This window comes from Narcine bancroftii, chromosome 4, assembly GCF_036971445.1.
Source record: "Narcine bancroftii isolate sNarBan1 chromosome 4, sNarBan1.hap1, whole genome shotgun sequence".
Lineage (NCBI taxonomy): Eukaryota > Metazoa > Chordata > Chondrichthyes > Torpediniformes > Narcinidae > Narcine > Narcine bancroftii.
Genome location: NC_091472.1, coordinates 221,700,302 through 221,727,484, shown reverse-complemented (window position 1 = coordinate 221,727,484; position 27,183 = coordinate 221,700,302). Strand labels below are relative to the sequence as shown.

General features: G+C 41.0%; 1 protein-coding gene across 6 annotated transcripts in view; it reads left to right on the top strand.

Moving 5' to 3' along the window:
• The window catches only part of LOC138761609 (islet cell autoantigen 1-like protein), a 115,644-nt gene extending 104,312 nt beyond the window's left edge, over positions 1-11,332 (top strand). For 5 of the 6 annotated variants that reach the window (XM_069934000.1, XM_069934005.1, XM_069934003.1 and 2 more), the window contains 3 exons: positions 5,450-5,710; positions 6,585-6,668; positions 8,685-11,332. In XM_069934000.1, coding sequence (XP_069790101.1) covers positions 5,450-5,710; positions 6,585-6,668; positions 8,685-8,800 — 461 coding nt within the window. In that variant the 3' untranslated portion in view covers positions 8,801-11,332. The remainder of the gene's footprint in view (positions 1-5,449; positions 5,711-6,584; positions 6,669-8,684) is intronic. The other variant, XM_069934002.1, reaches the window with a different exon arrangement.
• The last annotated feature ends 15,851 nt before the right edge of the window (positions 11,333-27,183 follow it).

The window sequence follows — 27,183 nt, the reverse complement described above, 5'->3', positions numbered from 1 at the left end:
AGAATTTCTGGTGTATTTTTGTTGAATGACAACATTGTCTGACTGGCTTAATGCAACCTAGATTGTATTACTAAAATGGATGAGTGGGGGGGGTGGCTTGGGAGGAGGGAGTGGGGGGGAGAATAAGTCACTGTATATGTGTGAAAAAGAAATAGTGTATATCATGGCTAATGTGATTTATGGTGTGAAAAATAAAAAATTTTAAAAAAAAAGAAATGGAGGAGGCTGTGGGGTGACCTCAGACAGGTTTCTACAACTGAGGGGCACAGCCATAGAGATGAGGGGAGATGACCGAGAAACTGCTGGTTATCTAGAATGCACAACCGGTGGATGCCGTGACAACATTTAAAAGGTATTTGGATAAGGAAGGAGGAGAGAGATGTGATGGAATGCACCAAACAAGATTTGAGTGGGTAGGTGTGGTGGCAGGCATGGATGGGGTGGGCAAAGGAGGAGATACAATTCTATATGATTCAGAGCTGCTTCAGGTGGCGGGAACAGGGCTGGGTCTCACTGATCACTGAGACGCAAAAAAGCAAATGGGGAATGCCAGCTGCAGACAGAAGTGGATCTGAGTTGTGGCAGCACAGCAGAAGTTGCATTTCATAATCTCTCGTGTTCCTTTTCTCACTGTGCGGCACACCACACCCTATTTCTACGGGCTTCTTTCTTGTTGTTTGTCATCTTCCAGTCTACAAGCTGCCGTTCTAACATGGTCCCCTTGCTGAGGCCACATCACAGCAGGCCCAGAAATGGGAGCACTGGCTGTAACTTGTTCACTGTGCAACGAATCCGAGCATTTTGCTATCAGTTTTCAATCCTTTATCAGATTGGAGCTTGAGTAGTGAAAAGTATATATAGTGGTGTTTACATACCCATGGCTGTTGGGTGAATAGAGGTTGTGTGGTGCAGGATGGGAATCTGCTACCACACGTAGGGACTGATTATACTGGACATCAATTTTTTTCAAAAGGTTTACTTCCTGAAACAAGATTTGTTGTAACACTAGAATGTTGGAGAAACATTAACTATTATTGAATTTAGCATGTTTAATCGCATAATGATGCTGACACATTGCGTTAGTTCAACTGACCTAAACATGTTTGGCCACTGATTTTTGTTTGTGTTTGGCATCTGATGCCTCTTGTGTCAGTGTCTAACAATAGTCAGCCACCATTGATGGATTCCATTTGTCCTGGTAAATCCTTTCACTATCTTTGTCACTGACTGAATGAAGATCAGCAGGGAAACAGTACGTGATAGGAAATTTTAAGGTGATTTCATGATCACCAGCCCAAAATCCATAAAATGCACCCAAAAGTGTTCAGGAGGCAAAATCTTTGTTGTCCAGTGTTATTTCTGTGTAATGGGACTACTAACTGCAGCAGTTAGCTAATGCTGGTGTTGGCAGTGCTTCTCTTGCCTTTAATAGCCATTTGGATCAGAGAGATTGCAGTAAGCTTGCTGTGGCCAATTTCTTATCTTCTTTGGCTTGGCTTCGCGGACGAAGATTTATGGAGGGGTAACGTCCACGTCAGCTGCAGGCTTGTTTGTGGCTGACAAGTCCGATGCGGGACAGGCAGACACGGTTGCAAGGGAAAATTGGTTGGTTGGGGTTGGGTGTTGGATTTTTCCTCTTTTGTCAGTGAGGTGGGCTTTGCGGTCTTCTTCCAAGGAGGTTACTGCCCGCCGAACTGTGAGGTGCCAAGATGCACGGTTTGAGGCGATATCAGCCCACTGGCGGTGGTCAATATGGCAGACACAAAGAGATTTCTTTTTTTTTTCCACACTATAGATCACAATATTCAAGATATACACATTTCTCCTTTCAAATATATACAGTGTCGTTTTCTCCCCCCCTCTCTCCTCCCCTCCCCCCCCCACCTCCCCCTCCATCCATTCAAAACTCTGAGTCCAAGATACATCAAACAATGTTGTCACTCAACATTAATGAACAAAATCTTCCACTGAGTCAATTCTTTCCATTCTCTTTTTCTTTTGTCATTTTAGGTGATAGATGTCCCGGTAGGTTTTCTCTATTATATTCCATGTACGGCTCCCATATTTCTTAAACTATATGTTATTTTTTCTAATGGAATACATTTATTCATTTCTATATACCATTGCTGTATTTTCAAATTATCTTCTAATTTCCAGTTTGACATAATACATTTTTTTGCTACAGCTAGGGCTATCTTAACAAATCCTTTTTTACACCCTCCAAATCAAGTCCAAATTCTTTATTTTTTATGTTACTTAGGAGGAAGATCTCTGTGTTTTTTGGTATATTGCTTTCTGTAATTTTATTTAATATCTGGTTTAGATCTTCCCAAAATTTTTTTACCTTTTCACAAGTCCAGATTGCATGAATTGTTGTTCCTATTTCTTTTTTACAACGAAAACATCTGTCAGATACTGTTGGATCCCATTTAACTTTTGAGGAGTGATATATAACCTATGTATCCAATTATATTGTATCATACGTAATGTCGTATTTATTGTATTTCTCATAGTTCCTAAACATAACCTCTCCCATGTTTCCTTTTTTATCTTTATGTTTAGATCTTGTTCCCACTTTTGTTTAGTTTTATCATTTATTTCCTCATTCTCCTTTTCTTGTAATTTGATATACATGTTTGTTATAAATTTTTTAATTATCGTTGTGTCTGTAATCGGATATTCAAAATTGCTTCCTTCTGGTAACTTCAGACTACTTCCCAATTTATCCTTTAAATAGGATTTCAATTGGTAATATGCCAGCACTGTATCTTGAGTTATATTATATTTATCCTTCATTTGTTCAAAGGGTAATAATTTATTCCCCGAAAAACAATTTTCTATTCTTTTAATCCCTTTTTTCTCCCATTCTCTAAAAGACAGGTTATCTACCATAAAAGGGATTAGCTGATTTTGCATCAGTATTAGTTTTGATAATTGGTAGTTTGTTTTATTTCTTTCTACGTGAATCTTCTTCCAAATATTAAGCAAATGGTGCAATACTGGAGAATTCCTATGTTTTACCAATTTTTCATCCCATTTATATAATATATGTTCAGGTATCTTCTCCCCTATTTTGTCTAGCTCTAATCTAGTCCAATCTGGCTTTTCTTTTGTTTGGTAAAAATCTGATAGATATCTTAATTGTGCGGCTCTATAATAATTTTTAAAATTTGGCAGTTGTAAGCCTCCTTGTCTATACCATTCTGTTAATTTATCTAGTGCTATCCTCGGTTTCCCCCCTTTCCATAAAAATTTCCTTATTATTTTCTTTAACTCCTTAAAGAATTTTTCTGTCAAGTGTATTGGCAGTGCCTGAAATAGGTATTGTATCCTTGGAAAAATGTTCATTTTAATACAGTTTATCCTTCCTATTAGTGTTAATGGTAAGTCTTTCCAATGCTCTAAATCTTCCTGTATTTTTTTCATTAGTGGATAATAATTAAGTTTATATAGATGGCTGAGGTTTTTATTTATTTGTATACCTAGGTATCGTATTGTTTGCATTTGCCATCTAAACGGTGATTCTTTCTTGAATTTTGAGAAATCCGCATTATTCATTGGCATTGCTTCACTTTTATTTGCATTAATCTTGTATCCCGACACTTCTCCATACTCCTTCAATTTCTTATGTAATTCTTTTATTGATGTTTCTGGTTCCGTTAGGTATACTATAACATCATCTGCAAATAAACTGATTTTGTATTCCTTGCCTTTTATTTTTATCCCTTTTATTTTATTTTCTGTTCTTATCAGTTCTGCAAGTGGTTCTATGGCTAACGCGAACAATAAGGGCGATAGTGGGCATCCCTGTCTTGTTGATCTGCTTAAGTTAAAATGTTTTGATACATATCCATTTACTGTCACTCTTGCCAATGGCCCCTTATATAATGCTTTAATCCAATTAATATATTTCTCTGGTAAACTAAATTTTTATAGTACCTTGAATAAATAATTCTATTCTACTCTGTCGAAGGCCTTCTCTGCGTCTAAAGCAACCGCTACTGTTGGAGTTTTATTTCCTTCTACTGCATGAATTAAGTTAATAAACTTACAAATATTATCTGTTGTTCGTTTTTTTTTATGAATCCAGTTTGGTCTAGACTTACTATTTTTGGTACATAATCAGCTAATCTGTTTGCTAATAATTTAGCTATTATCTTGTAATCTGTGTTAAGTAGAGATATTGGTCGATATAATGCTGGTGCAAGTGGATCTTTCCCTGCCTTTGGTATTACTGTAATTATTGCTGTTTTGTACGAATCTGGTAAGCTTTGTGTTTTATCAATCTGGTTGATTACTTCCAGGAGGGGAGGAATTAATAAATCTTTAAATGTTTTATAGAATTCTATTGGGAGACCATCCTCTCCTGGTGTTTTATTATTCGGCAGATTTTTATTGTCTCTTGTATTTCTACTATTTCAAATGGTTCTATTAATTTATTTTGTTCCTCTATTTGTAATTTCGGTAGTTCAATTTTAGTTAAGAATTCATCTATTTTGCCTTCTTTCCCTTCGTTTTCAGTTTGGTAGAATTCTCTGAAATTTTCATTAATTTCTGTTGGATTATATGTGATCTGTTTGTCTTTTTTCCTTAATGCCAATACCATTCTTTTAGTTTGTTCTGTCTTAAGCTGCCACGCTAGAATTTTGTGCGTTTTTTCTCCTAGTTCGTAATATTTCTTCCTTGTCTTCATTATATTTTTCTCCACCTTATATGTTTGAAATGTTTCATATTTTATTTTTTTATCTACCAATTCCCTTCTTTTAGTACTTGGAAAGGATTGGCCATTGAGACCCTTGAGATGTCTCCACTGTTGGGTTAGATTGGGCTAATCTCAATTTTCCTGCCTTTCGGTCCAATTCAGCTTTGCTTCAATCTTTTGGGAAGAATTCCAGTTTTCTGATATGTTTGTGACAAAGCATTTCCCAGCCTCACACCTGAATGACCATCCCTAACCTTTACACTTAGATCAGACATGGCCACTTTCACCCATCCTTGGTTCCTTTCAAGGTTCCCATTTTGATTTTTTTTTGTCCATTGATTATGAAATAATCTTGGTGATATTGTGTGCTCTGACCAGCCAAGGCTGCACGTGATCCATGTGGGAAGGTGAAGAAGTCTGAATGTAAGAATTTGCAGGCAGCTCCAGGAAGTGAAGGTACAGTAGATTGGATTGTCCCTTTCCATTTCTCGCAATTAAGGAATTGCTTTGGGTTGAATAGAAGCTCTGAAAGGTCCTTTCAGAGTTAATTTTTCTTCTCATTTCATGCTCCTGGTGTATTGCAATGAATAGCACCGGTTACCTCCAAATGCAGAGCTTAAATATTTAATGCTCTGAATGGGTGGTGCAATGTTCACTCTCTGTAGGGTTTTATTATTTGCAGTGTGAGTGTTGTGGAGCTGCGCCTTGTTTTGTGAGGTGTGTGGTGACCTCAGCCCCTTGTTTCAGGGCCCAAGGACCTGCTAGGAGATGGGCTGGAGAATGACGATCTGGAGAAGCATGAGCTGACATTCCTGAATGAGCTGCTGAACCCAAGTTCTACCGCAGCCAGTGATTGCCATGAGTGGCAGAGCATCTTTGAAAGCTCGAGTCTTAGTCCGGGGCCGACAATCGAAGGTTCTGACCTCAAACCAGCCGAGGCTCCTGCAGGCCGTTTCCTTCCATCCCAGCTCTTTGACCTCAGCCATAACACTGCAGGAGCTTTCATTGGTAAGTAATATCCTGCCATTTCTGCAATCATGTTGCTCTCCAGTAGTTATTGTACTCCCCAGCCAATGCTATGATCAGGCTCACTGGCAGCAGATATCTCATGGACGAGTATGGGGGTCAGGATGATGAGTTAGTGTATTTTATGTAGCTGCAGCAAGAATTTCAGCGCAACTTTACAATGAACATGGACAACAAGGCTGGTAACTCTCCAGTGAGCACAGTTGGAGGCTGTAAACCTGCTTCAGCTACAATAACCTCAGTTAAATTCCTGGACTAACACTCCAGCAGTCACCAGTTCAAATACTATCATGGGAATTGTTTAAACTGATGATTTAGTGCAAGAAATAAATAACCTGGAAGAGCCATGCTGCGGGAGCCTAACTGATTCACTGAGGCACAGTCCGAGCCTTGCACTGTCCTTGCCCAACAGTTAAGATCTCTCCAGATGGGTTCACTAGATGGCAATCAATACCGATGTTCTTGGTTAATTTTCTTTTCTGCCTTCTCAATACTAAGGTGCAGAGATGATTCTAAAAATCCTTGCAGCTGTTTGGTGGAAACAGTCTACATTTGTGCCAGGCATCAGGAGCCAAATGCACCCAAAATCACCCAAAAGAGAGGTTATTCTATTGTGGTTTTCACTTGATTTGAAAGAATGTGACTATCTCAAATATAGTTTTTAAGGAGAATAAAGTAGCCATTGTTCAAATTAAATTTGAAATATCAAGCAAAGAAGTTCATTTGATTGTTCAAAAATATAGTGCAGAGCTGAACAACCCTTCTGCTGCCATTGTACAATCATTTCTTTCACAGCTGGTGTTGCCGTGCTCCACCACACTTGGACATTGTGCTGATTATACTTTTATTTTTTAAGGTTGGACTGATCCACCCAAGCCACAGCCAGGGCCAAAAGTACCTGCACATCCATCACAGAACATTCCAAAGGTCCCATCTAAAGGTTAGTGATAGAAATCGAGGGCAGTGCTGCGAACTGGTCAGAGAGTATGTTTTTTTTTTAAAGACGTACAGCATGGTAACAGGCCATTTCAGCCTAACTATACACCCAATTGACCAACATCCCTGGTACATTTCTTTCTGGCCAAGATTACATAATCTTCCACTGGAAATGATTAGTGTAGCAGAAAGAGGATTTCAAAACAAGATCTCTCAGTGGGTGAATATTTTGGAGAAAGTAATCACTTCTTTCTGACAAGAATAGACAATTTGGGAAAACGTACGGCAGGAGCTTTGGGACCATAATTGCGGACAAGTGGACTCAAAGTATCGCAGAAATGTGGCATATGTTCAGAAACCCCACTTGAAATGTTGCATTCAGTTCTGGTCACCTCATTACAGGAAAGATGTGGATACAATAGGGAGGATACAGATGAGATTTACAAGGAGGTTACCTGGATTGGAGAGCACGCTTTCTGAGGATAGGTTAAGTGAAGTTGGCCGTCTCTCCTTGGAGCAATGGAGGATGAGGGGTGGCCTAATAGAAGTGTACATGATAATGAGGGGCATTGATTGTGTGGATACCCAGAGGCTTTTTCCAGGGCTGAAATGGCTGACACGTGGGGGCATAGTTTTAAGGTGTTTGTGAGTAAGTACAGGGGAGGTGTAAGCGGTAAATTTTTCACAGAGAGTGGTGGCTGCATGGAATGCACTACTGGCAACGGTGGTGGAGACAGGTACAATAGGATCTTTTGAGAGACTATTAGATAGGAACGTGGAACTGAGAAAAATGGAGGGTTATGCAGTAAGGAAATTCTAGGCAGCTGTTAGAGTAGGTTATTAGATAGGCACAACACTACAGGCCGAAGGGCCTTTACTGTGCTGTAGATTTTGATGTTCTTTACTGATGATAATTACCATAGAAATAAATGAAATAATTGTAATTTAGAACACTGACAGCAGATTTCTCCAATGACAAGCTGAGTCAAGTAGACGAAGAAATGTTCATGATGTGATCTGGAATCAAAGCCTTTAGAGTTAATTGCTTGTGGAATGAGAGGAACATCATTAGCTAGAACCCACAACTACTTCTGTTGTATAAACCCTGTGGCCTGTGAATATGGGTCTGTGGAATGGTCAACTCGCTTGCCGACACTCCATTGAGATGATCATGTTGAACTTAGCACAAGGAGAGGGATGCCTAATGTGTAACAGGACACTGAGGACGGAGCAATAATGAGTTAGCATTCTTAAGTTGGGAGAGAAAGATTGAGCAAGAATAGCTCTCAAGTGCTGGACCATATACCTGGTGGAAATGCATCAATTCATTCTGTCCCATGAGTCCATGATCAAGATTGCTGTGGCAAGTTAGAGACTGACACCTGATGGCAGTGGTCTGCTATCAACCTTCAGTGTGTGTGTAAGCTGAGGGAGCTTGGATATGTTCTGGCATAAAACACTAAAGTCTGCAAACGCAGTGATTGAAGTAAAAACATGATGCTGGAGAAACCATGCAGGTCAAACAGCGTACTTTATGTCGTAAAGATACCTAATCAACTTTTTGGACAAGCCCTTCATCAAGGTATGAGCAAAATGTAAGCAGGCACCTGAATAAAATGGCTTTTTTTGGAGGGGGGAGGATTACTGTTCCCACAGGCAGCATTGGATAAGAGAGGGAGGAGGAATGACTCTGTGAATGGAGAGGGAAGGGAGGGAGAACGGGGAGTGGTCTAGCAGAAACTGGAGAAGTCTATGTTAATGCCATCAGGTTGGAGATGCCCAGATGGAAAATTAAGTATTGCTCCTTTAATTTATGGGTGGCCTTGGTTTGGCAGTGAGATCTGGACTTCTATGTACTGTGCCCAGAAAGTTTGAGCAGCCAGGGTATTAAGCAAGTGGGTAAAGTTTGCAGGGCTGGCTTTGTGTTTTTGTTAGGTATAGGCTGTCCAGTCAGACATCTGTGGTACCCAGGGTCTACCTATAGAACTAATATTAATGACTCAAATTCTTCTTCCTGCAGCCCACAAAAGCAACCCTCAAGACAAATCAGCCTGGTTTAATCTCTTTGCGGATCTGGATCCCCTTTCTAACCCTGATGCCATAGGTCGCACAGATGAAGAACTGCTGAATGCTTGAGGCTGGATTGGGAGGAGGGGACAAAGGTAGCAGCTAAGTTGTACAGTATTCAGTTCTCTCACTGCTGCAATTACTTAATTTATGTTTACCAAAACACTAAAGAGTTAAGAAATTAAATTAGAAAAATAAGGATTGAGGATAAATGGGAAGTTACAATTCTGCTAAACTCCTGGGATGTGGTGTTGGTGATGCTAATTTCCTGCTTCGTTTCACATCCTACCAGTGCTGCTGTTTAGAGCTAGACTACAGGTCCTAGACTGGAACCCGCAAACATCTCAGGTCTTCAGCTAGTTTGGAGGGAAAGACCAGTTGCTAATAAAGGAGATGACCATCACTTACTGCATTATCTTACAGCAGTATTTTATTAGTTATCACACTGGAGTTCTCTTTGAGAACAATACTTTTTAAAACAATGACTGTGGGAGGTGTTCTTTGTTCCCTGTGTTTTATTTGCCTTTGGCGCTAATTTTTAGTGTAAAGGGAGGACTTTATGGCTGAATGTTTCAGTTGTGGATCTGTAAAGTATTCCCATTCGTACCAGACACAAGCATCCTTTCCCATGTTCTCTCTGTGTTAGCTCATTGGCCATTCTTTCAACTCCCATGGACTAACTTTTCCCACTTGCTTTGCTTGAAACAGGTAATAATTATTCCTCTGCATTTGTTCTACTTCAGAGGCACATGGGAGAGAGAACAACCCTAGTTCACCCATTGGGGAAAGAACTAGCTGTGGGAAATAGTCACTCAAGTTGTATACTGCGTAAAATAAAAAAAATTTAAAGTAAAAAAAAAGTTGTATACTGCGTTGGGAAGTAAAGGGAGAAAACACTACTAAAAGTTGCACGGTTAGCTGCTTGCACAAATAACCTTTACCACAGACACTGGGTGAACGACAGAAACCAAAAGCCATTGAATAATGGCCCAAACTGCAGTAGGGCTCAGTGTCACCAAGTGCCTACAGGACAACAATAGTGAGGGATAAGGCAGCAAATCTATTGAGCTCCTGCCTGCATGTCCTTTCCAAGCTCTTTGACATGTATTGAACCATCAACAGCAGGTGAATATCGGAGGCTTCAGTGGAAACAATAAAAAGAATTAGTGCTGAGATAATCTGGAAGAAAAAAATACTATCTGAAAAAAATTGAAGCTGTTAAATCCCATTCTATACCACAACTGTGAAACTACCAAAAATGTTTTGTGGATTGGAATGAACTCACACGCATAGTGAGTATGCTTATAAAGAGAAACTGTTAGCTTATCAAAGTTTGAAATTAAACCTTGCCTTATGCACAATACATAGCAACACGGAATTAAAACCTGCAATTGTGTACAAGAGGATATTTGGATGAAACCAGCAGGTCATTAGCGAAGGTTTGAGATAGGATGAGTGGGTGGAAGACAGAGGGATAGATAAATATGTGGATTTGATTGCAACTCCCTGGGTAACCCTTAGGTCGCATTATCTTACAAAGTTTTTCTGGAAGTAAACAAGTCATAGAACTTAAATGGTAATAAAAAAATGACCACTCTCTGCATATAAAAAGTAAATAGCACTTTTACGTGAATCAGACGACAAGTTTCAAATCGTGTGATATACCTGTTCTAAGTTAGTGTCTGACAAATTGAGATTCAGCAAGACCACGACTAGTAGTTTAGGTTCAGCATGAAAGAATCCCTAATTTTATTATTGCCATCCATGGTTATTATTAAGGCCACTTTTTATAAAACAGCTTCTTAGCTCAAACATAGTGTTTCAACTTTTGCACTCAAGATAGCAGAGCACTTTGGCTTCACCGAGAAACTCTCAGCAAAAGTCGTTGAGTGAGAGCTCTGCAGACGTGCTACTCACCCTAAAGATTCAACTGACTAACCATGAAACTATTTGAGCAGCTAAACTATAAACTTGATTCACTGGATAAATCTACGACCATCCTGCCTATTTGGAAATACATTTCATCTTGTCCAGAGATGTAAAATGTAAATATGATGGTGACGGGCATTGCCTCGTGTGTCCAGGATTGTTTCTCCTTTGGTAGATATATCAATATAGTTACAAGGATTCCCTGCTACCCACACTTGCAACATCACCTCCTGTCTGCCCTCACCCTCCAGCTCCCCAATAAACACCAGTGTCCACAGCTAATGGAAAGGTTACAAATTGGCAAGTAAACGCTTGAATATTAATTAATTCAATCGATTGGTGTAGAATAATTGTCTTTTCTTATGCCCATTGGATCAAGTCTATAAATCTAAAGCCAATTAAAGGCCCATGTTGGAAAATTACTCCTAAATACTGTCTAAATATATTTTAGACACCATACATGTGAACTGCTGTTTACACAAACTGTTTAAGCTTGTTTCGATCTTATCACAATCAGAGAAGCTGTAATTTCACACGGAATCTTGTTGAAGATTCTTAATCAACATTTTTTTAAAAGTAGCATTTGACCTTCTGCTCTGGATAATTGTTTGTACTTTGTATTGAATGACATCTGAAATTTTCCTCTTCTATTAAAAAGTTTCTCAACATGTGGCTAATGGCTTTATTGATCTATTTAAATGTAATTTTGTAACCTCAGAACAAAGCAAAAGAGGTCCTTCTGTCCCAGAGGGGCATATAAACATTTCAATAGCATCTCTACAGTTCTGATTTCTTTAAAGCATTCATGTTTTTAATAGCAAAGGTCACCCTCTGCCAGAAATCAACACATTGAAAATTTAATGTTCGACCTTGATCTACTAGCATTAGATGAGATAAAAATTGGTGAAGTTGTGGGATAGTTATCAAAGAATATAACAGGATATAGATCAGTTTCAGATATGTGCAAAGAAATGGCAGATGGAATTTAATCAGGGAAGGGGTGAGGTTGTGTACTTCTCTTTCTCGGGGGCGAAACCTGCTGCTGATGTAAACGATGTGATGTGCAAGAGTAATGGCATGTGTGGGTGAAGTGTCAGGATCACCTGTGTGGCAGTGAGCCAATGAGAAGGTCAGAAGAGTTTAGTTGGGTGGTGTTTGGGAGTTGAATGCAATGTGAATAATAAAAGAAAGTCGACCATGGTTTGCTGAAAGAAATGAGTGAGTGTATCCTTTTGTTTTTAAGCTGGGGTAAATCAGTGCCATTACAGATCAAACGCAAAGGGCATGTTCAGTTACTGACTGAGATCTTCATGGTATTGATGTGCAAAGAGCTTTGGGGGGTCAGACCCATAGCTCATTGAAAGTGGGTAAGTAGCGACACGGAGTCACGTGATGGAGTAGTGGCCGGACGGTGAACTCCAGCCCTCTCCAGAAAAGTCGGGAAAAACAAGAGAAAACACAAAGGCACAGAAATAAAAGTTACAGAAAAGTGAGTATAAAGGTGGAAAGAAGATGGCGACAAAAAAAGAAAAATCGAAAGCAACGGTAAGAAGAGAGGAAGAGAAGACAAAGGAGGAAAAAGGTGAAGGCCTTACCTGTCCGAAGAGGCCCGCTGCGGAGAGAGAAACCCGCTCCCTCAGGTCGGTAAATAATGGACTACAAAAATGGCTCGCAGAGCCGAGTAAAAGTGCGCGATGCGAATGAAAAAAAACACACCGACGGGAGGAGGAACCAGCTGGGGAGTCGATCTCCACAGCCGGCAACGACAGCTGCAGAACACCTGCAGCAAGAAGAGACCACAGAAGACAATAGAAACAAGAAAGAAGAGGAGGAAAGGGCAACAAAGAAACAACAGATGGTCAACCCAGAGGAAGAAGAAGAGGAAGAGGAAGAGTACAGTGAAATAGAAGAAGAAAAGAAAGGCAAGGTAAAGGATATACTTGCTCTTATTAAAGGATACATGGAGTCATTTAAAGAATGGCAAACACAGGAATTTAAGGATTTAAGAAAAAGAATAAACAACACAGAAGAGAAAATAAATAAAATGGAGATGACCTTAACAGAAATGGGGAAAAAAAATGGACAAGATGGAAGAGCGGGCAGTAGCAGCAGAAATGGAGGTAGAAGACTTAAAAAAGAAATTGGAGAAATCTAATAAAAAAACTAAAGAGACACAAGAACTACTAGCTCAAAAAATAGATACAATGGAAAACCATAACAGAAGAAATAACATAAAGATAGTGGGCCTTAAGGAAGATGAAGAAGGCAAGAATATGAGGGAGTTTATAAAAGAGTGGATCCCTAAGACCCTAGGATGTCCAGAACTACAGCAAGAAATGGAAATAGAAAGGGCACATAGAGTATTGGCCTCTAAACCACAACCACAACAAAAACCAAGATCTATTGTAGTAAAATTCCTAAGATATACTACAAGAGAAAAGGTACTGGAGAAGACAATGGAAAAAGTAAGAGAGGGCAACAAACCACTGGAGTATAAAGGGCAAAAAATCTTCATTTATCCAGATATAAGTTTTGAACTCCTAAAGAAGAGAAAAGAGTTCAATACAGCAAAGGCGATTTTATGGAAGAAAGGGTATAAATTTATACTAAAGCATCCAGCGGTATTGAAAATATTTATTCCAGGACAACAAAACAGACTATTCTCGGATCCAGAAGAAGCACGAAAATTTGCAGAACAATTACAAAAATAGACTGAGGGAGGAAGACGGGTAATGAGAGTTAAAATGATCACGATTGATATGTATGTGGGTAAAGACAAAAATAGACTGAGGGATGAAGACGGGTAATGAGAGTAAAAATGATCACGATTGATATGTATGCGGGTAAAGAGGTATAAGAGTGAATAGAGACAATGAGCATACATGAATGTATCTGTACTTAGAGGAAAATATAGATAGTATAGACAAGAATTAATAAGGGAAGGTAATGGAATAGAGAGAATAAGGAGGGAATTAAAAGAGTGACCTTTGTGACATATGAAAAGTGAAATCTTTTCTGGGGGAGGCGGGGTGGGGGGAAATAGCGGTCACTGCAAAATCAGTTGACGCTTGCGAGTGGATTCGCAAATCCAAATGGAGAGGGGAGATGTGGTTGTCCGACAAGGGATAAAGGACAACTCAGGAGGTGAAGGGGAGATTGGGGATAAATAAGATAGAAATAGGAGAATAAGGAAAATGTTGGATGTTGTAGGAATGTTGTCTTATAAAGAGTTGAAAATAAGAAAGCAGAAATGGAAAAGGAGGAAAGGTAATGATGGAAAAACGGAAAGAGAAGATAAACAAAATATAAAAGGGCTACGCTGAACTATATGTCTTTAAATATTAATGGAATACATAACCAAATTAAAAGGAAGAACCTACCAAATTTAAATGAATAAATGTATTCCATTAGAAAAAATAACATATAGGTTAAGAAATAATATTGAAATATTCGAACAAGTATAGGAGCCTTACATTAAATACAAGAGCGAAAACCTACCGGGGACAAACATTACCTAAGTTGATGGAAGGAGAAGGAAAGAAAAGAATGGACTCAGTAGAATTTCTGGTGTAATTTTGTTGAATGACAACATTGTCTGACTGGCTTAATGCAACCTAGATTGTATACCTAAAATGGATGAGAGGAGGGGGTGGGGGGGGTGGTTTGGGAGGAAAGGGGGGGGGGGAAGAAAAAGTCACTGTATATGTGTGAAAAAGAAATAGTGTATATCATGGCTAATGTGATTTATGGTGTGAAAAATAAAAAAATTATATAAAAAAAAACTTGATTTAACAGGAGGTAGCAAATTGATGTGACTTGTGCATTGATAAAGAGGATCTAGAAAATTGTCTGAAATTAGTGGTCATGGTTTATTTCCATCATCAAGCCAATTATTTTCCACATTTTCATACACAAAAGTGCTGGAGAAACTCAGCAGGTCACCCAGCGTTCTTTATACAAATGCTCCTCTACTTAGAATGGTTCAACTTGCGGTTTTTCAACGTTACGTAACTGTAGGTAACCACTTCAGATTTATTGTCAGAGTACATGCATGACTTCACAGACAACTCACAATTCACCGCAGAGTGGTGTTGTTGCAACCCTCATTATTGGTTATGCTTTGGCTGGCGCTATATTTTATAGTTAATTTTTTTCCCCAGTGTGGAATAAAAGGTGTTCAACATCTAAAAAAAAAGAGTGGGTAAGTAGCAAAGAAAAGGTACAAGGACTGCCTAAATAAATCTCTTGGTGCCTGCCACATTGACCACCGCCAGTGGGCTGATATCGCCTCAAACCGTGCATCTTGGCGCCTCACAGTTTGGCGGGCAGCAACCTCCTTTGAAGAAGACCGCAGAGCCCACCTCACTGACAAAAGACAAAGGAGGAAAAACCCAACACCCAACCCCAACCAACCAATTTTCCCCTGCAACCGCTGCAACTGTGTCTGCCTGTCCCACATCGGACTTGTCAGCCATAAACGAGCCTGCAGCTGACGTGGACATTTACCCCCTCCATAAATCTTCGTCCGCGAAGCCAAGCCAAAGAAGAGAGGAGGAACAGAAGGGTCTTGAAGTCCATGGATCTCTGAAAGTCGCCATACAAGTTGATAGGGTGGTTAAGAAAGAGCATAGTTTAGTCAGGGAATCAAGTCAAAAAGCTGTGAGGTAAAGTTGCAGCTCTACAAAATCTTGGTTAGACCACACCGAAAATATTGTGTGCAATTCTGGATGTCCCATTACAGGAAGGATCTGGAGGCTTTGGAAAGGGTACAGAAGAGGTTTACCAGAATGTAGTCTGGATTAAAGGGTAGGAGCTATAGGGAGAGGTTGGACAAACTCGGGTTGTTTACCCTGGAACATGGGAGGCTGAGGGGAGACCTGATAAAATCATGAGATGCATTGAAAGGGTAAACTGTGAACTTCTCCCCCCAGGTGTATTTGGGAGGCAGGAGAAATTTAGGAGAGATGTGTGGGACAAATGTTTACAGTGCCTGGAATGGGCTGCCAGGTGTATTGGTGGAAGCAGATACAACAGTAGCATTTACCAAATATATATTTGGTGTACAAATTGACCCCCATTATTCAGGCTGTCTGGGCCTTCCAGGAACAACCCAAAAATTTTTAAAACACCCAAATCACAAGTAACAAAGCTGTAAATTAAGCAAGTAAAAAAATAACCTTGGCCTACCAGGCAGGAGTGATAGTGTTGTGCTCCCGGTGGGATCAGCGACGTCGAGGTCCCAGGTAGGAGCGGTTATGGCAGTACTCAGAGGTGGGGAGGTGCTACCAACATTGACGTCAATCTGGTTTTATCGATGAATTTAAGGTCTCAAAAGTTTATCTGGCTTATAAATCAACACCATTTTTTGAGTATTTTTGAGAGTTTTACGACTTATGCTGAAATATACATTGAGAAGATTTTGGATACATGAATATGAAGGAGACAGAGGGATATCTATCACGTTGTGATGGTAAGGCTGTGAACGATTCAACTTGATTCAATCCTGTATGAAGTACATCTTGTGGTCTTCTACGCTGTACATTTACCTCAGGATTACATTCATTTTTGCCAAGCTTGTTGAGCCTCACCCAGTATAAGGTCCAGAGATCCCCACCCCAGGTTAGAATCATCTGTAGACCAGAAACCAGGTCAACTGACAGATTTTGTAATGACCAGAATTCTAATTATTATCCTCTCTCCCCAATCCTTTTCACAACTCTAGTCACACTTTTGGTTCCTTCCTGTTCTTGGCTTCACAAATAATATGCACCAGCAGGTAAATTCAGCGGAGCTGTGAGAGATGTAAATGTAATTTAATTCTGTTAAGTGTGAAGGTGACACATTCTGGGGGATGAATCAAAGGTAGGGATTTTGGGAATATTGAAGGGTCTTACTGTAGAAATCTGCACAGGCAGATAAGGGAGTGAAGAAGGCATACAAGATGATTGCCTTCATTAGGTGTAACATACAATTTAATAAAATGTGTGCAATTCTAGACCCCACACAATAGGAAGGAGAGTGATCCACTGGAGAGAGTGCAGAGATTCACCAGGAGGTTGTCTGGGACAGTACACTTGAGGTGAGAGTGAATAGGTTGGGTCTGTTTTCTTTGGAGAAGAGGCTGACTCCCTATGGAAAGTTGTTGATAAGATGAGGGCAAAGGTTTAAGGTGAGTGTAAAAGGTTTAGAGGAATCTAGGGACTTTTTTTTTCCATCCAGAGGCTGGTTAGAATAGAGGCAGAGATTCTGACATTTAAGAAGCATTTGAATAAGTACTCAGGATAGTGGGCTACTGACAATGGCTGATTGCTGTGTTGTATGACCATAATGTCTTTGACATTGCAACACACACTTCATGTAAAGTTTTTTTTCTAGGTATTCCAGATTTGTACTTTTCCATCAGAAATTAAAAGCACACAGTTCGCACTCTCCTTCCATCCTCATTAGGCAGACTGGCAATAAAAACAGGACTTGATTATTCAGTCCCTCAGACAAGATGCAGGTCTTCTTGGTTCCAGTGGAATCTTCATCCTGTTGAAACCAAGCTGACGACCTCAACTCTATTGTCATCTTCAATGATTTAATCTTGATAGCATTACTGAAACAAAGGTAGTTTTTAAAATGTAGTTAGACATGGGATTTCTCCACAAACCTTAAAAGGAAGGCAGTGAGCTCTTTGAACCATTTCCATGCTTGCAAGAACAATGAAGCTCATCTTACCTGGAGGGTTGTAGCCACCTTCAGCATTAGCTGCATAAAAATATAATAGGTAATCTATTCAATTGTCTCCAGTTGTTGCAAAACTTCCCTGCTTTTAAATTCAAACCCTTTGCAATGAAGGCCAACATCCATTTGCACCTGTAAATCAACCTTTTGTGATTCATGCACAAGCATTTGCCATCTCTCCACAAAAGCACGTGGCAATCTTTCACCATTTAAATAGTCCAAACTATTTTTTGTTCCAAAAGTGGTGTGGTGCACTGTTAACCAGAATCAGACACACATAAAGATAAAGACAGTACAACAGGCTTTAATCCACAAAAACTTCCACAGAACCAGACTGGCTGTGGCTGCAGCAACTCTGAGTATGGCCTTGGGTGGCCAGTGTAGGCTTATATCCCGGAGGGTGATTGACACCCGACTGAATGTGGCTTGATCCATTCAGGCCGGCTGTCAATCAGGTGTTGTCCTGTCCCCTTACACTCCTGCAGGAACAGAGATTGCCCCCTGCAGTAGGCCGGTGGTGCACCACCACATTCACCCACTTCTTTAAAATTGTCCTGGAGGTGGGGGGGGGGGGGGGGGGCGGGGAGGCAGTAACAAGGAATCGCACTCACTGTACATACAATATTTACAGGTTAAGATGATTTGGCGGTTGCTGGTGTTTGTGACCATTGTAGGACTGGCTCCTGGTCACTGGTCAGAGTGGAAGTTGGGGGGAGTGGGGCCGGCAGCAGGGGTGTGTGGCTGGTGTGGTGCCGCGCAGAGGGGTGGCCAGGGGTCCGGGGTCGACGTATGCGGGTCGTATTGGATGGATGGGGGGTGGGTTCGTCTCCTAAGGCTGAAGCGGGCCTCTGGTGGTCAAGGAGGCCCTGCATGCCCCATAGCTGCCTGGGGTATCGTGGGTGCTCCTGCTGACACCAGGTCCCTGGTTGAGACCATGTCCTCCCTGCCACTGCTGAACCTAATATAAACGTAGTAATGGTTTGCATGAAGGAGGAAAACCTGCTCTACCAGGGCTTCACCCTTGTGTGTCCGTACATGCTTATGCAGAAGCACCGATCCCGGGGACGTGAGCCATGCTGGGAGTGACATTCCAGTCACCGACCTCCTGGGGAATGAGAACAGACGTTCATGAGGGGGTCTTGTTGGTAGCCGTGCACAGCAGTGACTGAATGGCATGGAGCACCTCAGGCAGGGCATCCTGCTAGTACTCGATGGCCCACCCTTTTGACCTGAGAGCCAGGACTGCCTTCCAGACCACCCCATTCTCGCGTTCCACTTGCCCGTTGCCTATTGGGTTATAGCATGTTGTGCAACTGGTCGTGATGCCCCTTGCCATCAGGTACTGGCGCAGCTCGTCGCTCATGAAACTAGACCCCCGGTCGCTGTGGATGAAGGCCGGGTAGCCAAACATGGTGAAAATCTGCTCCAAAGCCCTGTTGACGGTGGCCATGGAGATGTCCGGATAAGGGATGGCGAAAGGGAAGCGTGAGTACTCATCCACTACCGTGAAGAAGTAGACGTTTCGGTTTGTGGAAGGCAGGGGCCCTTTGAAGTCCATGCCAGACGCTCGAAAGGCCAAGTAGCCTTTACAACTTGGGCCTGGGGGGAGCCGGAAGAAGCGGGGTTTACACTCCGCACAGACCCGAGAGGCCTCGATCATGTCCCTGACGTCCCCGATGATGTACGGCAGATTTCGGGACTTAACAAAATGGTACAACCGGGTGACGCCCGGATGGCAGAGGGACTCATGCAATGCCTGCAACCTGTCATCATGCATATATGTGCAGGTGCGAGAGAGGGCATCGGGGGAGTCGTTAAACTTCCCGGGGTGGTACTGGTTGTCGTAGCTGTAGTCTGCCAGCTTGACTCTCCAACGCAGGATCTTGTCGTTCTTGATCTTGCTCTTGTGCATAGTGTTAAACATGAACGCCACGGCCCACTGGTCTGTGAGGAGTGTGAATCTCCTGCCGGCCAGGTTGTGGCGCCAGTGGCGGACCGGTTCCACAATCGCCTGAGCCTCCTTTTCAATGGCGGAATGCCCTAGCTCGGAGCCATGGAGGATCCTGGAGAAGGTGACGGGGTGCCCCCCCCCCCCCCCCTTGGTTGAGGGTAGCAGCAAGGGTCACCTCAGAGGCATCGCTCTTCAACTGGAAGTCCTCATCCACAGCCTGCATGGTGGCGTCCGCAATTTCTTGCCTGATGCAGGTGAAGGCTGCCTGCGCCTCAGGTTGGATGGGAAAAGTTGTGGCTTGGGCCAGTGGGCGCACTGCAAGTAGTAAGAGAACTAGCCCAGGCACTTGCAGAGGGTCTTTAGCATGGGGGGAGGAGTAACTCCATTATTGGGTGCATCTTTTCAGGATCTGGGCCAAAAATTCCATGGGCCACGATATACCCCAGGATGGTGAGGCGGGTGGTGCTGAACACACACTTCTTGATGTAAGTGAGGTTCAGCTCCATGGCTGCCTGATTTCTCCAGGTTAGCATCGTGGTCCTGCTGGTCACGGCCGCAGATAGTGATGTTATCCAGATATGGGAACGTCGTCTTCAGCTTGTGCCGGTCTACCATGCGATCCATCTCCTGCTGCAAGACGGAGACCCCGTTCGTGACCCCAAAAGGAACCCAGCATAAGTGGTACCGGCGCCCGTCTGCCTCAAAGGCAGTATAGGGCTTGTCCTTCAAGTGGATAGGGATTTGGTGATACGCCGACTTCAGGTCAATCGTGGAGAAAACCCGGAAGCAGACTATCTCATTGACCATGTCGGTGATCCTCGCCAGGGGGTAGGCATCCAGCTGGGTGTACCGATTAATGGTCTGGCTGTAATCCACAACCATCCTCGGCTTACTTCCCCCTTTGACCACCAGGACTTGGGCTCTCCGAGGGCTGTTACTGGGCTCTATAATGCCTTCTGCTAGGTGTCGCCGCACCTCCGCCTTGATGAAGTCCCTGTCTGCAGCACAATAGCATCTACTGGCAGCAATCGGCTTGCAGCCTAGCGCAAGATGTGGAAAGAGCACCGGTGTGGTGATGCACAGTGTGGAGAGGCCGCAGGTTGGCCGGGGCTGGTAGGTTGGCATGCTGTGCAATGTGAGTGGAAGTTAGGGCCCCCCGAAGGCAAGGGTGACACTCTGCAGGTGGCACTGGAAATCCAGGCCCAGGAGTGGTGCGCAGAGTTTGGGCATGATCAGGAGCCTGAATCCTGTGCAAGTCTCCCCTCCCAACATTATATCGACCGAACAGCACCCAAGGGTACCAACAGTCTTATCCTTGGTGGCGAGGGCGATCGAGCAGGTGGTGGGGTGGACCTTTAACCTTAGGGAGTGGGCCACGCTCGAGTGAATGAAGCTCTCGGTGCTGCCACTGTCCAACAGGCACTTTGTTACCTGCCTGTTGACTCGCACGCCCATCATCGAACACCCAAGATCGTGGGGGATGTCCCTGGTCAGCGTGGTGGTGGCCAGGACCAACTCGGAGTTCAGAGTTGTCACTATCCGGAGGGATGGGGAGCGTCCAGAGGGCAGCCTGGTCATCACCCATGTTGATCACATTGCCGTTGGTCGCTGGGTGCAGAAGCTGATGGCACCCGGAGGCATGGGGAGCATCAGTAAGGCAGCCTGGTCATTGCCCATGTTGACCACGTCATTCTCAATGTTGTCAGTGGCCCTCTGTGTTGGGCGCTGCCTGGCCCAAGATGGTGGAAGCACATGGGGGACCATTGCGTGGCTGGCCTCCTTCCCCAGCCGTGTCCGCTGCGCTGGGGGAAGTGACGTCGTTACGTCAGCTGGAAGTGACATCGCTATAGTTCTCAGTGAGCGGTGCCAGTGAGAGCTGGGGTTGATGCAGATGCTCGGGGCACATGCTCTGACGGTTGCTGGCGGGTATGGATGTTGCGCGGTCGAAGTCGGGGAAAGTCGTCGTGGGGGACAATGGCACCGCCCAGCATGCGCACGTAGGGGGGGGTCCGCAGGGGCGGTCATAGAGGGCCGCTGAGCTGCGGGCAGGTTTGGAGACACACTTTTACAAAGTGGCCTTTCTTGCCGCATCAGGTACAATTCTGGTTCCTAGCTGGGCAGTTTTGGCGCGATCATCAATCTGACCCACACCAGGACCCCCAATACTTACAGGGGCACCTGCCGCAGTGACGTTCTCCTCCCCAGCTCAGCCTGGGGCTGCAGCTGCAGCGTGAGAGGGCCATGAGGGAGCCTAGAATCGAAAGCTTTGACGTGCAGGGCTGCTGCTTTCTGGGTTTGGACTACTTCCACAGTCCTGGTTAGGACATACATGTTGTCTTCCAGCAGCTTCTGCCGGATGGCCCTCGAGCATAACCCTCGGATGAAGGTGTTCCGGATCAGCCTCTCAATCTCCTCTACACCTACACTGGGTTCAGCCAGACACGGTTGGGCCAACTCTCGCAAGTGTTCCAGGTAAGACTCAGCCGTCTCCCCGGGTTGCTGGGCTCGCGTCTTGAGGAGATACATTGCACAGACCGCATTAGAAGTTCCCACCCACAGCAGCCAGGTCATCCTATCAATTGGACTCGAGTGTATACATCACATTCTTTCAGAAATATTTGCTTTTGCATCTGTAAAACTAAATTACCTATTATAAGTGGTTTGCTTTGACAACATGCATTCCTGAACCTTGCATTTGTTTAAACCTGCTACTGGATCACTACTACCTGAAGCACACAGATAATTCAAGTTATGCCTCAAATTTCAGTCATTGATGTAGCAAAGGGTGGCACCTGAAAACTCACTTGACTCGCAAACTACCACAAATAACCAGCAAGAGCACCAGCTTCAGTTTGCTTATTTTTGGAGTGGAAGTTTTCTTTCTGCTCTTGACACACCATCCATACAATTTTCCCTAGTTATTAACATTTCAGAAAGCACAAGATCAGCACTTCACTGGAGCTCTCAGGTTGTCGTCATACTGAACCAAAGAAAAAGGTGCTCCCAAATAGGAAAAAGCCAAATTAAAGCTTAAAGTTAAATCTTTGAGTCACCTGTTTACAATGTTTGCACTATTTTTAAATTTTTTTATTTTTCACCCTATAAACCATATTGATCAAGATACATACATTTTCCTTCTTAAATATATAGTGTCCTTTTCTCCCCCCTTCCCTCCTCCTTCCCCCTTCCCTCCTCCCCTCCCTCCCTCCCTCACCTCCCCTCCCATTTATTTAAAGTTCAGAATATAAGATACATTAAACCTGTCAAACAATGTTGTCACTCAATAAAAATAAAAAATTCCACTGAGTCAGTTCTTTTCATTCTCTTCTCCTTCTGTCATTTTAGGTGGTAGATGTCCACGGTAGGTTTTCTCTATTGTGTTTCATGTATGGCTCCCATATTTGTTCAAATATTGTAATGTTATTTCTTAAATTATAGGTTATTTTTTCTAATGGAATACATTTATTCATTTCTATATACCATTGTTGTATTCTCAAGTTATCTTCTAATTTCCAGGTTGACATAATACATTTTTTTGCTACAGCTAGGGCTATCATAACAAATCTTTTTTGTGCTCCATCCAAATCGAGTCCAAATTCTTTGTTTTTTATGTTACTTAGGAGGAAGATCTCTGGTTTTTTTTTGGTATATTGCTTTTTGTGATTTTATTTAATATCTGATTTAGATCTTCCCAAAATTTTTTCACTTTCTCACATGTCCAAATTGCATGAATTGTTGTTCCCATTTCCTTTTTACAGCAAAAACATCTGTCAGATACTGTTGGGTCCCATTTATTTAACTTTTGAGGTGTAATGTATAGCCTGTGTATCCAGTTATATTGTATGATACGTAACCTTGTGTTTATTGTATTTCTCATAGTTCCGGAGCATAACTTCTCCCATGTTTCATTCTTTATCTTTATGTTTAAATCTTGTTCCCATTTTTGTTTAGTTTTACCATTTGTTTCTTCATTCTCCTTTTCTTGTAGTTTAATATACATGTTTGTTACAAATTTTTTGATTATCATTGTGTCTGTAATCACATATTCAAAATTACTTCCCTATGGTAACCTCAGACTGCCTCCCAATTTGTCCTTCAAGTAGGATTTCAGTTGGTAGTATGCCAACACTGTATCGTGAGTTATATTATATTTAAAGGATATATTCAAAGGATAATAATTTATTTTCCGAAAAACAATTTTCTATTCTTTTGATCCCTTTTTTCTCCCATTCTCTAAAGGAAAGATTATCTATTGTAAAAGGGATTGGCTGATTTTGCATCAGTATTAGTTTTGGTAGTTGGTAATTTGTTTTATTCCTTTCTACATGAATCTTCTTCCAAATGTTGAGCAGATGATGCAATACTGGAGAATTCCTACGTTGTACCAATTTTTCATCCCATTTATATAATATATGTTCAGGTATCTTCTCCCCTATTTTATCTAGTTCTAATCTAGTCCAATCTGGCTTTTCCCTTGTTTGATAAAAATCTGATAGATATCTTAATTGTGCGGCTCTATAATAATTTTTAAAGTTTGGTAGTTGTAAGCCTCCTTGTTTATACCATTCTGTTAATTTATCTAGTGCTATCCTCGGTTTCCCCCCTTTCCATAAAAATTTCCTTATTATTTTCTTTAACTCCTTGAAGAATTTCTCTGTTAAGCGTATTGGTAATGTCTGAAATAGGTATTGTATCCTTGGGAAAATTTTCATTTTAATACAGTTTATCCTTCCTATTAGTGTTAGTGGTAAGTCTTTCCAATGCTCTAAGTCGTCTTGTAATTTTTTCATTAGTGGATAATAATTAAGTTTATATAGATGGCCGAGGTTTTTATTTATTTGTATACCTAGGTATCGCATTGCTTGCGTTTGCCATCTGAATGGTGATTCTTTCTTAAATTTTGAGAAATCCGCCTTATTCATTGGCATTGCTTCACTTTTATTTGCGTTAATCTTGTACCCCGACAATTTCCTTCAATTTCCTATGTATTTCTTTTATTGATATTTCTGGTTCTGCTAAGTATACTATAATGTCATCTGCAAATAGACTGATTTTATATTCCTTGTCTTTTATTTTTATCCCTTTTATTTTATTTTCTGTTCTTATCAGTTCTGCTAGTGGTTCTATGGCTAACGCGAACAATAAGGGAGATAGTGGGCATCACTGCCTTGTTGATCTGCTTAAGTTAAATTGTTTTGATATAATCCAGTTACTGTCACTTTCGCCAATGTCCCCTTATAGAATGCTTTAATCCAATTAATATATTTCTCTGGTAAGCTGAATTTTTGTAGTACTTTGAATAAATAATTCCATTCTACGCTGTCAAAGGCCTTCTCTGCGTCTAAAGCAACCGCTACTGTTGGCACTTTATTTCATTCTACTGTATGAATTAAGTTAATAATTTACAGATATTGTCTGTTGTTCGTCTTTTTTTAATAAATCCAGTTTGGTCTAGTTTTACCATTTTAGGTACATACTCTGCTAATCTGTTTGCTAATAGTTTAGCTATTATCTTATAATCTGTGTTAAGTAATGATATTGGTCTATATGACGCTGGTGCGAGTGGATCTTTCCCTGTCTTTAGTATTACTGTAATTATTGCTGTTTTGCATGAATCTGGTAAGCTTTGTGTTTTATAAATCTGGTTGATTACTTCCAGAAGGGGAGGAATTAATAAATCTTTAAATGTTTTATAGAATTCTATTGGAAATCCATCCTCTCCTGGTGTTTTATTATTCGGTAGTGTTTTTTTAAAATTTTTTATTTTTCACACCATAAATCACATTAGCCATGATACACACTTTTTCTTTTTCACACATATACAGTGACTTTTTCTCCCCCCCTCCCTCCTCCCAAGCCACCCCCCACCCCCCACCCATCCATTTTAGGTATACAATCTAGGTTACATTAAACCAGTCAGACAATGTTGTCATTCAACAAAAATACACCAGAAATTCTACTGAGTCCATTCTTTTCTTTCCTTCTCCTTCCATCAACTTATGTAATGTTTGTCACCGGTAGGTTTTCGCTATTGTATTTAATGTAAGGCTCCCATATTTGTTCGAATATTTCAATATTATTTCTTAAACTATATGTTATTTTTTCTAATGGAATACATTTATTCATTTCTATATACCATTGTTGTATTTTCAAATTATCTTCCAATTTCCAGGTTGACATAATACATTTTTTTGCTACGGCTAGAGCTATCTTAACAAATCTTTTTTGTGCATCCTCCAAATCAATTCCAAATTCTTTGTTTTTTATGTTACTTAGGAGAAAGATCTCTGGATTCTTTGGTATATTGTTTTCTGTTATTTTATTTAATATCTGATTGAGATCTTCCCAAAATTTTTCTACTCTCTCACATGTCCAGATTGCATGAATTGTTGTTCCCATTTCTTTTTTACATCGAAAACATCTATCAGATACTGTTGGGTCCCATTTATTTAACTTTTGCGGTGTAATGTATAGTCTGTGTAACCAATTATATTGTATCATACGTAGCCTCGTATTTATTGTATTTCTCTTCGTTCCAGAACATAATTTCTCCCATGTTTCCTTTTTTATCTTTATATTTAAATCTTGTTCCCATTTTTGTTTAGTTTTACCATTTGTTTTCTCATTCTCCTTTTCTTGCAGTTTAATATACATATTTGTTATAAATCTTTTGATTAACATTGTATCTGTAATCACATATTCAAGGTTACTTCCCTCTGGCAAACTCAAATTGCTTCCTAATTTATCCTTCAAGTAGGACCTCAGTTGGTAATATGCCAGCGCTGTATCTCCAGTTATATTGTACTTATCTCTCATTTGTTCAAAGGATAAGAATCTACTTCCTGAAAAACAATTTTCTATTCTTTTAATCCCTTTTTTTTCCCATTCTCTAAAGGAAAGGTTATCTATTGTAAAAGGGAGTAACTTATTTTGCGTCAATATTAGTTTTGGTAATTGATAATTTGTTTTATTTCTTTCTACATGAATCTTCTTCCAAATATTGAGGAGATGATGTAATACTGGAGATCTTCTATGTTGTACCAATATTTCATCCCATTTATATAATATGTGTTCAGGTATCTTTTCCCCTATTTTATCTAATTCTAATCTCGTCCAGTCTGGTTTTTTATACTCACTTTTCTTTAACTTTTATTTCTGTGCCTTTGTGTTTTCGTTTGTTTTTCCCGACTTTTCTGGAGAGGGCTGGAGTTCACCGTCTGGCCACTACTCCATCACGTGACTCCAAGATTCGGTAGTTTTTTTTTATCTCCTGTATTTCTTGTATTTCAAATGGTTTTGTTAATTTATTTTGTTCCTCTGTTTGTAATTTCTGTAGTTCAGTTTTTGTTAAAAATTCATCTATTTTGTCTTCTTTCCCTTCGTTTTCAGTTTGATATAATTGTTCGTAGAATTCTCTGAAGTTTTCATTAATCTCCGTTGGATTATATGTAATTTGCTTGTCTTTTTACCTTGATGCCAATACCATTCTCTTAGTTTGTTCTGTCTTAAGCTGTCACGCTAGAATTTTGTGCGTTTTTTCTCCTAGGTCATATTTGTTTTGTCTTCATTATGTTCTTCTCCACCTTATATGTTTGTAGTGTTTCATATTTTTTTTATCTGCCAATTCTCTTCTTTTAGTTGTGTCTTCCTTCATTGCTAATTCTTTTTCTATATTTGCTATTTCCCTTTCCAACTGCTCTGTTTCCTGATTGTAGTCCTTCTTCATCTTAGTTACATATCTTATTATTTGCCCTCTGATGAACACTTTCATTGCGTCCCATAGTATAAACTTATCTTTCACTGATTCAGTATTTATTTCAAAGTACATTTTAATTTGTTGTTCAAT